This window comes from Lonchura striata, chromosome 4, assembly GCF_050655825.1.
Source record: "Lonchura striata isolate lonStrDom1 chromosome 4, ASM5065582v1, whole genome shotgun sequence".
Lineage (NCBI taxonomy): Eukaryota > Metazoa > Chordata > Aves > Passeriformes > Estrildidae > Lonchura > Lonchura striata.
In genome coordinates this window covers 41,366,342-41,381,793 of record NC_140706.1, presented here as the reverse complement: position 1 = coordinate 41,381,793, position 15,452 = coordinate 41,366,342, and the positions used below count along the sequence as shown (strand labels likewise).

The 15,452-nt window shown below is 34.6% G+C and overlaps 1 protein-coding gene across 2 annotated transcripts in view; it reads left to right on the top strand.

Annotated features, from left to right (window-relative positions):
• The window catches only part of GLRB (glycine receptor beta), a 59,804-nt gene that overhangs the window by 3,032 nt on the left and 41,320 nt on the right, over nucleotides 1–15,452 (top strand). For both annotated transcript variants that reach the window (XM_021539575.4, XM_021539574.4), the window contains exons 3-4: nucleotides 9,837–9,943; nucleotides 12,438–12,505. In XM_021539575.4, coding sequence (XP_021395250.1) covers nucleotides 9,837–9,943; nucleotides 12,438–12,505 — 175 coding nt within the window. The remainder of the gene's footprint in view (nucleotides 1–9,836; nucleotides 9,944–12,437; nucleotides 12,506–15,452) is intronic.

The following is a 15,452-nucleotide window of genomic DNA, read 5'->3' as shown; positions in this document are numbered from 1 at the left end:
GGTCTTGTTTAAATACCCAGCATTTCCCCCTGTTCTTGACTAAGTCTTAGTAGAATTCAAAACAGCAATGTCATTTCATCTTTGTGAGTGGATTTTTCTTGTTTGTTTTTATTTTAAGCCCTGTATTTCTTGGTACCATTAAATATGGCGTCATTTGTCACCAATACACTTGCCAATACTACACCAATACATGCTATCGTTTTCAAAGTGATACTTTTCCAGTTGAACCTATCTGCAAAATTACTGGTGAATCCAGTACTTTTTGATCCATTGTTGCTGACCAGACTTGCTATAGTAATGAGTCCTGTTTGATCTCCTGAATAATGACCAAATTGTCTATATCTCACTTGGCTGAAGTTCACAGCTTGAGAGACAGCCAGTTGCAATAGTGGGGTTGCTGTTTCTGTGGCTGGCATCTAGAAGACCTGTCATGTGAATGAGCAATGAAAATCAACTCTATCTGGCAGAGAAATTGCCCAATGCTCTCTTAACTAAGGCTGCTGTTGGCAAACTTCCAATGATCATCATTTTTTAAAATGATCTTTCACAAAACTTCTTGATTTGGTGGCACGCTGTGTTGTAAAAGAGGTTGATTACTAGCAGTAATTTTTTCTTTGTGAAAAAAGAAAAAAAATCTTTCCTTAGAATCAAACCAAAACACAGTGCAGTGGAGAGGGAATCAAGTGACACTGTAAGGGTTGACTAAAACTACTCAAGAAAGTGTCTAAATGAAGAAATTCCTAGTAATCGTGAAAGAAATATTTTAGAATAATGCATTTTATTTTTTTAAATAAAAAATTAAAATTTTGCATAATTTATAAAATTGAATGGTGCAAATTCCTAATGTAAATGCACATTTATAAGTTAAACTCTTAATCCACCTTCAATTTGCATTGGTTACTAGTGTAATAAAATTTAAACCTTAATTGTAACAAATTATTGCCTTTTGTCTCCTTGCAACATATGAAATGCTAAATTTTAGTTCTTCAAGAGAACAGAAATACTTTATAATGAAATTCAAATCTATGCAAATCATTATTTAGGAATAACTTATATTGAATCTCATCTTACTGCCTGCGTTCCTTAATTTGATGTTAAGAAATGGTTGGCTACAAGACTAGTGGGACTTTATAATAAATTTGTTTGGATAAAAATTTAGCATACTTGAACTTTTCTTTTATGGCTCTCCAGAATACAAGCCTTTTGCCAAATGTGCCCCTCTGGCATGAAATTAACTACTATTAGGATAAGATGAAAACAAGCTGATTAGAAACCCCGTAAAAAGTTCATTATTTTCTCATAAACAGATATTTGCTTCCTTAAATTAGGAAAATTCTATTTTGAATCTTAGAGCAAACCCTGGTGATTATTCATGATGCTGTGCTTCTCAGTGCATTGTGTGATAGTGGCCTGATTTGCCATCTTATTTTAATTTATTCCTGAAACTGTTGTTTCCAGGTTTTTATTGAAGGGTTTCTTGAAGCTGATGCTTAATTATTTGGTTCTTACTTTGATTTAATGCTTTGTCAGAACAGATGTAAGATTCCACATCTTACAATTAGATCATTTTCCTTCTTACCTCAGGCTTTGCAAGTGAAACAGAATAATTATACTTCTGTCTGATTCCTGAATCTTTGTTGATTAACAAAGAAATTGACATATTGGACCTAAAATGTTGTAATAGAGAGTTTTGCACCATAAATCTGAGAAACTGGCTTCCACAGATACAAAGTGCAATGAAATACAAAGCTTTAGTAACAGAACATCTGCCTTTTGTTTCCATGGAAAATATTGTTTTTTAAAAATCAGGCCCCACCCCTTTAGGAAAAAAAAAAGAGTTTTACTGTTTACAAAGCTTATTTTTAAATTTCATATACTTAATACAGAAGATTTTTTTACAGCTGCAGATTGGTTAAATTACTCAATCTCTTTCCTACTCACAGACTGCCCATATTTGCATGACTTTTGCTGCTTAGTTCTTATTCATAATTCCTCGTAATACCTTGCTTCTCTTAAACGTGGGACAGTTAGCTGTGACTTAGAGCACTGCTGAAAAATATTTTTCCTTTTGTTACACCGTAATAAACATTTCAGGTATTTTATGGTGTTTGAGCTGCTGCTGTTATCTCCATAATCCTTAGCAGTCTGGAAGGTCTCTACTTAAAACTACTCGCAAGATCTCTTGACAAATGAAATTATAAGGAAAGGGAAGTTTGGTTATTACAGAGTTAAGAGAAGGAATGAATAAGTAAGAGTGTCACACAGCAGCTAACAAAACCATTAATGACTATGGTCATCATCACAGCTATCCCTGTTAGTTATAGTTTAGGATGACTCAGCTGTTCACTTGCGCAGCATTCACTTCTGAAGATCTCTCAGCGTCCCTAATGCCACAGCAATGCTGAGAGCAAAACCTCAGTCGCTAAATCTCATCCTTTCATCTGGATAGCAGGACTGTGCTTTGAAAACAGCACCCTTCTTCACCTTTATGCATTTGTCCACATGAAGATTTATATGCCACTAGATGATTTACTAAATACTGTATAATATCTACAGAGACTTTTTTTATGCACAAAGCAGGAGTACAAATCATATTTGGTTTCTATTGAATAAAGCATATCAGCTACTTCAGAAACTGTGAAATGGCCCTCTAAGCCCTCCAGAAAACATGGCTTGTGCCATCTGCCAGGGCAGAAGCTTAGAAAGGTCACAGATGCGAAGGTTCAATAAACAGCTTCTTTTAAAAAGCAACAACAAAAGACAGTGGAACTAGGGAAAAAAGGCTTTGATGTGTTTAAAGCAGAGTTGTATTTAACTCTGTCCTCAAATTTCTCTTGGTTAATTTTAAGCTTCTGACATGCACTTCCTATTCAGACTAAAGTAAAAGTTTAAAATATATTTTATACTGTGGGTCCTCTCCACTTCTCCATGAACTGTAACTTTTTTATCAAGTGTTTGGGTAGACATCACCTCTCTATCTGTAGTAGATGATCAACCCCAAATTGTAAATGGTGGGAAAGTGGCATCATGTCTCTCTTCATTCTCATCATCTAGAAAACACTGTTGATAGTCTGTGAACATTTTTATTTGTAGGTATGGTGGAAGGGTTTATACACTTTGTGGAAGGAGGTGGGATGAAGTTGAAAGGAAAGCCTGAATTTGGTTGTGGAAGAAGATACATCTGACAGTCATTCCAATGATAAGTACTTTGCAGAGCCCAGGTCTTGTTCCTATAAAAATTCTTCTGCCCTGTAGTAACAGCAGTTAGTCAATGCTTTTATTATTCTGTATCATGTAACTCTCATGGAAAGCTGTAATCCCAGACAGAGAGGGCCACATTCTGGAATGTTTGAGAATTTGTTTTCAAAATGGTTAAATAGTTAAATCACTGCCAATGGTGATGGGCAGTAAAAGATAAAGCTGTAAAGCAAAACCTAACCTGTCTTGTAAAACAGTAGTTAAGCATGATAGACTGGTTCTCGTTCAGTAACTTTCCCTCTCAGTGAGCAATGTTTGCTCCGTTCTGAACACCAGAGTGATGAGACACTCAAATTGTGTGTAAACATTACAGACTGTGTATGTCATATGCAGCCTCCAGATTAAGAAAAAATTTGGATCTATGGGTTGAATTGCACCACCTTTACCTAAGCCCAAGGAAAACCATAGGTCTTAATTCTGTTGTCAAGGCAAATTATGCAGAATGTATCTCAGCTTATGCTTTCCTCTTATACCACCATTTATACCACCATGCAGGTAGTTAGATTTTACCTTCTATTGTCTTCATACTTGCAGTATTTGGAAAAAAAATACTGGGGTATGGAACTGATGTAGATAAATTACTTCAAAACTGTTGCCGAAACATTTTGATAATTATCCTGTTATACATCTGTGTGCTATATCAAGACACCACAAGACACTCATTATGCACAAGGGTCGCAGGTGGTGACTTTGGGGGAATGCAGAGATGCCTAAGCTAGGAACAAGCAAGCTAACTTTAGAAAAAAAAACCAACAAAACCAAAAAACATTACTAAGAACAGTAGTAGTTCAGGCTGAGTGAAATACTGTGCTAACCTGGTTCTGTTGGTTAGGGGGCAGTCAGATCTGTGGCAGGCAGATGAACCAACTTGTTTTTCTCAAGTTTAGTGAATAGTAAGGCACTTCAGAGTCCCATATAAACACTCCTTAAGGTGTCTAACCCTGGGAATGTTGAATTATGAAATCAAATTTAAGAGGCTTAAGAGGTTTCTTCAAGACAAGGACTGAAGCAGTGACACTAACAGCTATTGACACTACCTAACTGCAGGAAGGTTGTCTGCGTGTCCACGTTAGGACACTATTCTCTTTGGTCTGTCTACAACATGAGATGAAAGATGAGCTGTTACACCGCCTCAACTCATAGTTCAAAATTCAGGGTGCCTAATCTGGGTTAATGTTTCAAAATTAGCTATGAAGGAACCTTTCTCTTTTTTTCACTGCACTGCACTACCTCCAAATTTCAGTACTGAAGCTACATATCTCATTTTAGGTGTTTAGCTATCAACTGCATTCATGAAGACATGTAAATGGTGACTCAGAGTTCCATAGTTTTAGTGTAATTAGTAATACCACTTCTTATTGGCGTAATTAATCTTTTTAGGAATAGATGTGTCACCTTGCACCGTTTGAAAATGTAGCTATTAAACCTACTAGAGATCAGAGAGATTACTCAGAAGAGTTATATAGTATGTCATTGATATGTATTAACCTTTCTTATGCTTAGAGTTATTGCACTCAAAAAATCAAATTCCTGTAAATCAGAACACTGATAGTTTATATCAGGAAAATTTTACTTAAATATATGGTGAGATAATAGATATTATGTTTCCCAAAACTTATTTTTACCTTTCTCACATGTACACAGCCATGTTATATGACAAAAATGCCAGTTTCCATCATGTAGATTAAATAAACTGCACTGAAATCTGTGGTTTCAGCATCATATATGAAATTTTACTGGAGATAACAGTGTGAGTTAGAGTACATATTTTTACCTGTCAGTAATCTAGAACTATGAAAAAGCTTTCCTTCCTGTTTGTGTAGAATATTGTTTATATTATTTCCTCCTGTAGCACTGCATGTGGAAAGGACTCCTTGTAACTTCAGTGAGCTCTGAGAGAATAAATGCCATGATGACCTATGGAGATACAATGTCTTCTGACACATTTGCCTAAGACAAATGTAAAGCTATATAAATTTCAAACCAACAATAATACATACTTCCTTTTGTCATGCATATCTGCTTATCTAAAATTTTGCATTGATTAGTGAATTATGAAAATAATTGCCTGTTGCCATCAACTTAAAATGTTGATCATGATCTTCAAAGGCAGTGATAAAATGTGTAGAGCTGCTGTGGAAGAGATGAACACCTTACTGCATGTCCTGTGAAATACAGTATGTAAAGCAATTATTTGATTCATCAGGGATACCAGATGTAACCTCTGAAAGACCAGGCATTTCAGACAGGATGTTATAGCAAAAAACTATCTATACTTTCTTTTCTCTCTGGATTCTTCTGTGTATACAAGGATACTGGTTGTTTTCCATTTCATTTATTCAGATACAGAAAAAATCACTTTGAGTTTGAGTATTTTGTATGTTGGTTGTGTGGGCTTTTTTAATTGTTACTTAGGTAAAATTTTTCCTAGGGGAAGTTCTATCTTTACAATTACTTCCTTTTAAATTTTCTTCATTGCATCTATGAGGCTTCTGTTGTCTTATCCTTTGGTATTAACTGTATTTTACTTAGAAATCATTACTGTGAAGAGTGCTACATTCTTGTTTCTTAATGCTTTCCATCTGCTCCACATGCATTCAACACAGGTTGAAATAAATGCATTATAATTAAAATGCGTGCTGCAACTGGTGGAAATCGAAGTTACCAGCTTTTTACAAGTAGGAAAATTGTAGGCTGAACTAGAAAAAATGGTAAATAATTTCTCAGTTGGTGTGTTGTTTTGTGTGATTCAGCCTTCAGCATACGGAAATAAGATTCTTCTAGAAAGGCAGATCTCAGCTCAAATCCTTTTTGTCTTATGTGATATACAAATATGCCTCTCATTAATTCATTCCATAATGGCCAATTAAGCTGGGGTTGTTGTGGCTGTAGGTAAATGTCTCACATTAATAGTCCCAGCTTCTTTAACCAAGCACCTAACACATCCCATTAACTGTTTCATTAGGTCTTTTTGCTCATCTGTCACTCAAAAAATGTCCTTAACTTTTTAACTTACCCCAAGGAACACATCTGATGAACTAATTTGCAGGTGAAATTTAGGCATTTTGGTCAGCAAGGCTCTCAGAAGGAAATCCAGTCATTGTGGTGAAATTTCCTTGTGTGCTGTTCAATGATGGTAGTTTAATGACAACATGCTGTAAAAGAACCACAGTGAAAATATGACTGATATTCAGCAGAGCTTTTTTTTTTCCCCAGTAGCTATTTCAACCACTTCATTCAAAGTGACCTTTAAAAGTAGCAATTACTGAATCTCAGTGCTTGTCCTCCTAACTCAAACCAGCCATTGTCATTGTATTTCACTTGGTTTTTAGATAAGCAAGGACAAATGCACCTATACACTAGTATAAGTCCAAAACACAACCTGATGACTTGTGGAAGATGAGATTGTGGTGTTCTTTACCCACGAGCTATATTGCACTTGTTCTTCCCATCACTGTCTTCCCAGTGCAATAAGTCTCCTTTGCCCAATTTTTGGATGGCTTTTGAACAAACAGCCTGAACGGATATTTGTATTAATATACTTCTGCAGTGCAGCTCAGATCTCACAAAACTACCACTTTATTCCTCTTACTTGAAGAGACAAATAAACCCGTCAGCAATATTTGGCTTTCTTTTGTTGTTTGTTGCTCACTTATTTAATTTCTCAAACTTTTCTTGTCTTTTCCTCATTGCTTTTTATGAGCATCTGTATTTCATTTATTCCATGTGGTTCAGTTTACTGTTTTCACTATTTAATGAACTTCTTTGTATAACCCATGACAAAAATAAAAAAGTATTTAAGTTTGTTCATTAGTTGTTTCTTGGATTTGTTTTCATATTTCATTATACTGGACATACATAATTCAGAAAGAAATCTTGTTATTAATATTAAGGAGATTCTTTTATTAATGAGTTTTTGTAGACATCTGATGTAGATGTTTTAGCTGATAATATGTGTGACTTGCAAGGAAACAATGACATAAACCTTTCTGTATCAGATGAAATGCAGCATACAGAGTGTTTGCTTGCCTTTTTAATAGCTAAATGAACTTTTTTTCTGAATTGCTCTTTCTAGAAAATGGAATGTAATCTTTATCTTTTGTTTTCCTTTTTTCCAACTAATGGTAACAGCAAAAAAGACATACAAAGCTGGTTTATGATATTCCTGTAGCAATCTCTTCATTGATAAAGGTCATCATTGAAAACCAAACATATCTCAAAAATTACAGAACTGGAATAGAATAGAATAGAATAGAATAGAATAGAATAGAATAGAATAGAATGGAACATTTCATCTGGAAGGGACCTACAATGATCATCTAATCCAGCTGCCTGACCAAATGAGGAAATAAACTAATTCTTTTGCATAGTTCTAAGTAAAATATAAAAACTTACAAACTCAGCCCTGGGAGGATTGTTTGAAAGAGAATTTGTCAATTATTAGGAAAGGAGCTAGAACACCTATTCCTTTTTTTATTGCTCTAATATTAAATTAGCAGAGGATTATTGTATACAGAACATACAGATCTGTGTACATAACAGGAAGGTAACATATGTTGCTAAAAGTAAATGCTTCCTTGTTCTATTAGAAGACCAATCATCTCTGGAGAAGTTCTGCTGGAACAATTAGTTCACCTATGTGGTTATTGCAGATCACAGAGGTTTTAGTGTGTTTACTTCAAGAGGTGGATGGGGAATTATATACTGCAGCCACTTAATGCTATTCCACAATTCTTTTCTCTTCCTGTGTGTTATAGTTTAAGATATCCTCCTGGATACATATTTATTGGTAGGTACATCTCTATGTAGTTTTTGGAATGCATGCTTATCCTGCTAATTACTGTTTAATTGTCAAAATTTCAAGGAGGATTTAGTGACATTTTATTGCCATAATTTTTTCCTCCTTTATAATATCAAGCAAATACAAGAAAATAGCTAAGCAGATATGTAGCTTTATATTTCAGAAATATCCTGAATACAACAAAGAAAACAGAATCTTACTATTTTTTCCTGAATGATAAAATGCTCAATGGGTATCCAGGAGACTATGATAAAATAAATCACATTTATGTTTTCATAAATGGTTGACATATTTTTTAATAATAGGGAACTCCTTCAAAGTTTTATTTACAAATGTTTTAGTTGTTAAATGTTAACTGGGAAGATTAAATCTCTTTGGGAAGGCACAGTGAGTGCTACCAAGTCAGCAGATCTGATTCCCTTTTCCTGTATGGTTTGAGTTAAACCTGTTGTTCTTACAGGTGAAATTACTAATAAAAGGTCTTCAAGGGCTAGGATCTGTTCTCATCTCCAGTTTTCGATCAAATACTGATGTCATGTTATGCTGACATTTATTAATTAATTAATTTCCCAGTAATCAATAAGGGCAATGCTGAACAGAAGCTACCATAATTGGACATTTTAAAATCAGGAAGTCTAATACATTAATGTTGCTTTTTTTTTTTTTCTTAAACCGGCCAAAAGACTTCTGTAGAGTTAATATTTTCTTCAAAAATGTTTGAATAAGGCAGAAATCCCAGAAGACATGAAGGAAACTGAAGAATGAGAAGAATAAAAAAACCCTGATATGTTATATAGAATAACCTGTAGGTCTGTCAAGCTGACATTGGTATGAGAAAGAATAATGAAAAAAAGAAATTACAGGGTAAAGAAGGCAACAGCAGCTGATGCTGATTATGGAAAACATTAAGGAAATAAACTTGATCAGTTTTTAAAATACATTTGTACATTGGTTTGCAAGAGGAGATAATGTTGATGCATATGAATTATACCTACGTAGGGTGTTTTTCTTATCTTTACATGTCATCCTGGTTACTGGATTATAATGACAGAAAGACAGAAAAGTAATCATAAAAGGGATGGAAAAGTGATTATGAGACATAATTCAAAACTTGAAATATTGTCACTGAACAGGTTCTGGAAACATACAAATGCATTATGAGCCTCTTGGTGTTTAAAATATCTGGGGAGTGCACTGATGCACCCATATTTCTTTTCATTACACTCAATTTCATGTATTCCTGTAGTTACATTTACCTGTCTCAGTTTCTTTTTGATTGCACCAATAGTTTTCAGTTAACACTCAGCATAATAATGGCAAGATAAAGTAGATGTTTAAATTCCCCCTGTAAAAGCAGAGAGTCCAAGGCCTTGTTTTCTGTAGTAAAGCTTTTATTAGCACTTGACAAAGAGATTATGCAATCCTCCAGTTCTAGGTGGAATAGCTGGCATGTGAGAGCAGAAGACTGCCAAAAGCCTCTGCATGGTTTGGCACCTACAAAGTGGCTGTCAATTTACTAAGGTTCCTAATCTGACAGTCACTTAAAATAGTTCAGGTGGTTGCTTTTACTGATGAAAAAATCATGTCCCTCTGAATATTTTTCTTAGGAGGGAAGGGAACAATTACTGAATTGCAGTATATTTGCTTCCAAGTTTACAGTTAAGAGTTAACATTTTTTGCTTGTGAAATGGCATTTATGGCACTACTTTAAAATCACTTCAGTTTAAACATGCAATTGTTTCTGTCTTGGTAGTAACTAATGAACTTTTTTTTACAGGCAGCAATCAGCTGAAGACCTTGCAAGAGTACCTGCTAATTCTACCAGCAATATCTTGAACAGACTGTTGCTCAGCTATGATCCCAGGATAAGGCCTAATTTCAAAGGTTTGTTAGATGTTTCAGCCTTTTTTTTTAATCTTTGGATTTTAACTTTTTTCACAAAGAGAAAAATTGTGCAGATATAATACAAGCTAAATTTTGTTGTTTTTTTTTTCTAATGGAAGCCTCCCTAGATTGTGTGAAACTGCAGAAGATATTTATCCTTTTGAGCTGAAAGATAATAGTTAGGATTTCATTATCGTAAAAGTATGTGATGCTTTATTACTATTGGCCTTATTTTATAAAAGACTTTTTAAGTATAGAAATAGAATTTACAGAATAAGTTTTAAAAATACGTTTTTATCCCTACATTTTAGTTAGACTCTGCTTTACAGCATTTTAAACCACCAGATTTCTCTACAGACATCCTTTAAGATGACTATAAAAAGTTAGGGTCAGCGGTATCACTATTAGCAAACTATACAATTATTAAGTCCTTTAAAGATATTTTAGTTATAAAGCTTACACACTTCAGGAATTCATATAGGTAATGCATTGAAACACATTTTCTGACATTTAAACATCTCCCTGGTAGACAGATGTTGCAGGATTCTTCTGTGTCTATGTGTGAATCCTTACATGTGCAGAAAAAGTTGAAATACGAATTCTCTGCAAAACCTCTAAGAATTCGCACAAGTTAAGCTGTAAATTAGACTTTTCAGGAATTAGGTTATTTACCTTCTGAAAAAAGATGTAGACAATTTTATTACATATAGGCAATACAGTTTTCATAAAACAGCTCTTTCATTTTAAAATTCCTCTTATAATTATATGAGCATTAAGAGATATTTTAACATTAATATCACTAGCATGAAAAAATTTGGAAATCTTAAATGTTTATTGTGCTTTTGAAGAGGCTATCAGTTCTATTTAACAGTTTTATAAACATATTAAACTCAGTTCTCAGCAAGTGTACTGCTTCTTTCTTATTATCTGTAGAACCATATTTACATGTTTTGAGCACTGAGTCTTGTCACAAGGAATAAATGTCCAGCCTCTACTCTACCTGTTCTTCAGCATAATCAGCTTGTAATCACAAAGCATGGTGCAGATTTATTTATATTTTTGATAACCCTTCTGGCAGTCTGGTAAGAATCAAGACAGAAGGGAAAGGGAGGACATGTAATGTTAACTCAGAGGGAGTTGGAAGAAAAAGAACATTTTCTGACAAGTGGTTTGCCCATGTTAAAATGTTCCTCACACATGAGTGATTTTCTTGGATGGCACATCCTATTCAAATCTGGAAGAGAGAGTATACTCTTGGCTACTAGTGATGTGATGGGTGGTCTGTCACATGCATCAGGCATTAAAAGAAGTATTGTGCTTATTACATAACCAAAAACATGACATTTGAATAGTCTGATTAAAAACCAAACCAAACAAAACCAAACAAAGTTTAACTGAAAAAGTGAAATTTTATCTTCAAAATTTCTGGTGACCAAGAGAATGAGTTTGAATTTATGTATTAATGTACATAAAAACATGTTATGCAGACAAACATGGTATTGGAAGAAACATATATTACTTTGTACTGTATTTGCTTAGTCTGTCAAAACAGTATTCATATATTCTTATATCTCTTTTGTTGCTGAAAGTAGGAAGAAATCCACTGAGTATTAACAATGTAAATGATATACCTGCATCTAGTGGACATCGTGACACTCACACCACAGAGATACTAAATAAAAGTAGTGGTCCATAATTAGTTCTCTCCACTATCAGGCCACTTCTTGCTCTGTGATAACTCTGTTAACACCAGATTAAATTACTGCCAATCAATTCCCACAGGGTGACAGAGGGCAGATGTAGCAGCTGTCATACCATCCCTCTTCAACTAAAGGAATCCTGGCTGTGGAAAAGAGAACAAAATCAAGGCCATCTTAATATCTTCACAGCTGCTGACTTCTAGAACTTTTTCTTGGCTAATTGGTAACCATTGTAAAATTGAGCAGCTTTTCAACTCTTTCATACCAAGGCTAGATAGCTGTGAAAAATGCATGCAATAATTTTTACCTTCTTGTATTCATACTTTACAGTCAGGTAAAGACTTATTTACTTTACTTGCACAGAAAGGTATCCTCTTAAAGCATAAGGAAATAGCTCATCGTAAATCATAAACAGGTAATTCAGGATGATAGATTGTCATTATGACCTTGACAGTTAAAAGTGTCTCCTGTTAGAAATATGAATTGCCTCTATCCATTACACTGTGTGCAAAAGTAATACTGGCTTATTCATTCTGAGATAACGGAAAATCGTGGAATTCAAACACTAAAAATTTAGATATATGGTCAATGGTATTCTGTAAGATTAGCTCTATTGACTAAGGATTTTTATTTTTCCATTTTTCTTATCACTAGGTTAAAAAGAGGTTTAGTGATTTCTATTGACTTTGATTACATTGTGACATTGTGGTACCAGTATAAAGGAGCTTTAAATGAAGGATAATGTACCTTTACTGGATTGTGTAGCTCACTAGAATTTTATTTTTTTTTTAAAGGAATTCCAGTAGATGTTGCAGTTAACATCTTCATTAACAGCTTTGGTTCTATTCAAGAGACAACAATGGTAAGAGTGAAATTAAATTCATGTAGTATACATGGAGATTTTCTTACTAAATTAAACTTCAGACTGAGGATTATGAACTATAGAAATAGAAATATTTTTTGTGGTTGCAGACCGTGAGAATTAAGTTAATGGGGGAGTTAGTGACTGACTGATTGTGCTTTGTGCCATAGACCTAAACCTATTAATGTATTTTACTCTATATGTGTCCACAGATGATTGTAGCTTTAGAATTGGATTTATATGAAAGGAAATCCTTGGTTTCTAAGACGCAAGAGATAGACTAATTTCCATAAGTTATTAAATTAATTGGAAGAACCCATTTGGCAGCATGAGTTGAAGATCTTCCTGAGAGTTATTACATAGGTTGCTTATTCAAAAAAAAAAAAAAACAAACCACTAAGACGGTATAACAGAGTAAAAGAAATGACATGCATAAGGATAAAATGTATAGGCTCTTTATTTTGTGTGGATCTGAAGATGGAAATAAACTGTGATAGAATACAAGAAGCAGTAGTAAAGGAATAGAGTATCAATGACCATTGCCTTACTGCTGTTTATTTTCTGTATAGGAAAGATAAACTGGGGAGTGAAGTTTATAAAAATATGTTTCCAGTTCAGCCAGAAAATTTCAACATGTCAATAACAGGATGAAATAATACTCATAGCAATTTTGACTTCTTTGTTTCTTTGGGAAATAAAATCAATTTCAAAATACGAGTTGCTTCAGCAAAGCACTTTCTGGTATTTTGGGAATTGCAGATCGTTTTTTGTCATGGTGTTTCCAATAAATACTATCAAAACTATTGCAAAAAATGCATTTAGATATTGAAGATGTCCTGACCTGATCAGGTTTTCCTTTGGTGCAAAAAAGAGGGGAGTGCACTGTGTCGTGCCAGTACATGGAAAGCCACAGGCAAGACATGCACTGAGTGAAAGTTCTGAGGCATTCCCTGATCACTTTGGTGACCTGCTGCATCTAAAGCATTGAGGCAGTTCCTAAAATCAAGTTGCTTTTTTAAATTCTGTGACTAAGGCAGCATTCTGACACACAATGTCAGAGAAGTAATGAACCAGAATACCACTAATAAGCAATAAAACACATTTTTTTGGTTGTTGGAATTGCCCACTTAAAATTCAGAGCCAGCTTACATGTCACCCTTATGAAATTTCAATAGCCACTCCAAGTTGAACATAGATGGTGGCTGGAACAATTTTGAGCAGCTTGGCCAAAAATTTCTGCTTCTTTAGCTAGCAGAGATTTATGTTTGATTGCAAATGATAGTAAGTCAACTAACAGCATTATCAGGAAGTGACACTAAAACAAAAAAATGTAAGTTTGCTGAAAAGGCCACAAGATTTATTTTTGAAACAAAAAGAATACTCAAATTTAAAGAGGGCAGGGATGAAGAGCAGGAAGGCAGGACTGAGATAAGTGTCTTAAGATATCAAGTATGTTGGACCAAATGGCCCTTTTAAGTTTCTGAAATTAGTTTCATGCTTTAAAAAATGACTTTTAAAGAGACTTTTTTGCAATTCACCCAGATTCAGATAGAAACAAAACATGAATGTGAGAGATTTGCTACCCCCAGCCCCTCAAAAAAAAAAAAAAAAGTTTGCTCTCTACAGCCATGTATGTATTCCTGTCTCTGCCTTCCTGATATGATAACTCACAAATTTACTAGGATGTGCTGTACAATAAGTCATACTTTCTTCCATAGCTCAGAACTTCAGACACCATCCTTACTTTATTTTATGCTTTCGTTTAGATTTCTATGTCTAGCTGATCACCATGATAGCTAAGCATGTTTATGTGGCATTTGGATTACTTCTTGATTACCTTAATGTAATACAGGAAGCACTGACAAAATTAACAGTCAGTCTGTTCTTCCACATATTATTTAGAAAACTATTCCTGCTGCAGTGAGCATTGGATATTCAGGAGTCACTTCTCTCTTAGGGATGGGTTTGTATTTGTCTTCAAATGTTCTGGGTAATACACTGGACAGTAGATCGCTTAGAATAGGAAAAGACTTGTACTTCCTGAATCACAGGAAAAATATTTCCTGGAGGTGAGGCACCAAGTCTGTGAAGGACCAGAGAGGCCTCTTTTGTTCAGAACAGAGAGATTTATGGAAGGACCAGAACTGCTGAAAAGGCTCCTTGGTGTTGGAGAAGAGAGTGGCTGGCTGCATCTCTACTCTCTCTGGCATTGATGAGAATCACAAGGAGTATTGATTTATAGACTGTCTCTAAAACTACCAGAAGCTACTAAACTGGTTGGAGTGATATCAAAATTTTTGAAATAATATACTTCTAAGTTTTTCAGTCATTGAATTATTGTGATGATACTTTGCTCTCTAGCCACTGCTGGCTGAAATAATTGAACTCATTAATTTTTGCAAAATCTGTGTCAGGATAAAGCCATGCTAAAGCAATGATTCCTTCTTTTGTGTGATGGAAGTGTGGGGAAAAGTAACAATGGGTGCCAGATGACTGGAAGACAGGTTATGGTAAAAGGCCCAACAAACAAATGTGTAGAGTAACAGTGACAGAAGACCTTGCTTGCTGTCCTTCTGGTCCCATGATAATTATATTTTTAGCTATGCAGTTGGCTCAGCCTCAAGAAGAGTTGAGATTAGCTCCTTCTGAGGTAGAGTCCACTTAGATTTAAGAAAGGAGGGAATTTCTTTATAGAAAATAATTGAAGTTACTTTGTTTTAAAGCAAGATTGTACCCATTTGTTGGGTCCTATGCCCAGAATCTTACATCACTTTAATCAAGCCTTTGCCCCTTGAAGAATCTGAAGGGCAAATGTTTGCTCTGTGTTTAGAAAGGATAGTGTTCATGTTGTTTTGTTCAATACCTGAGAGAATTGCAGTGTTTCCACACACTTATCAAGCAAGTCTCCTGGAAAAAAAACTAAGCAAAAGAACTAGTGAACTACAGA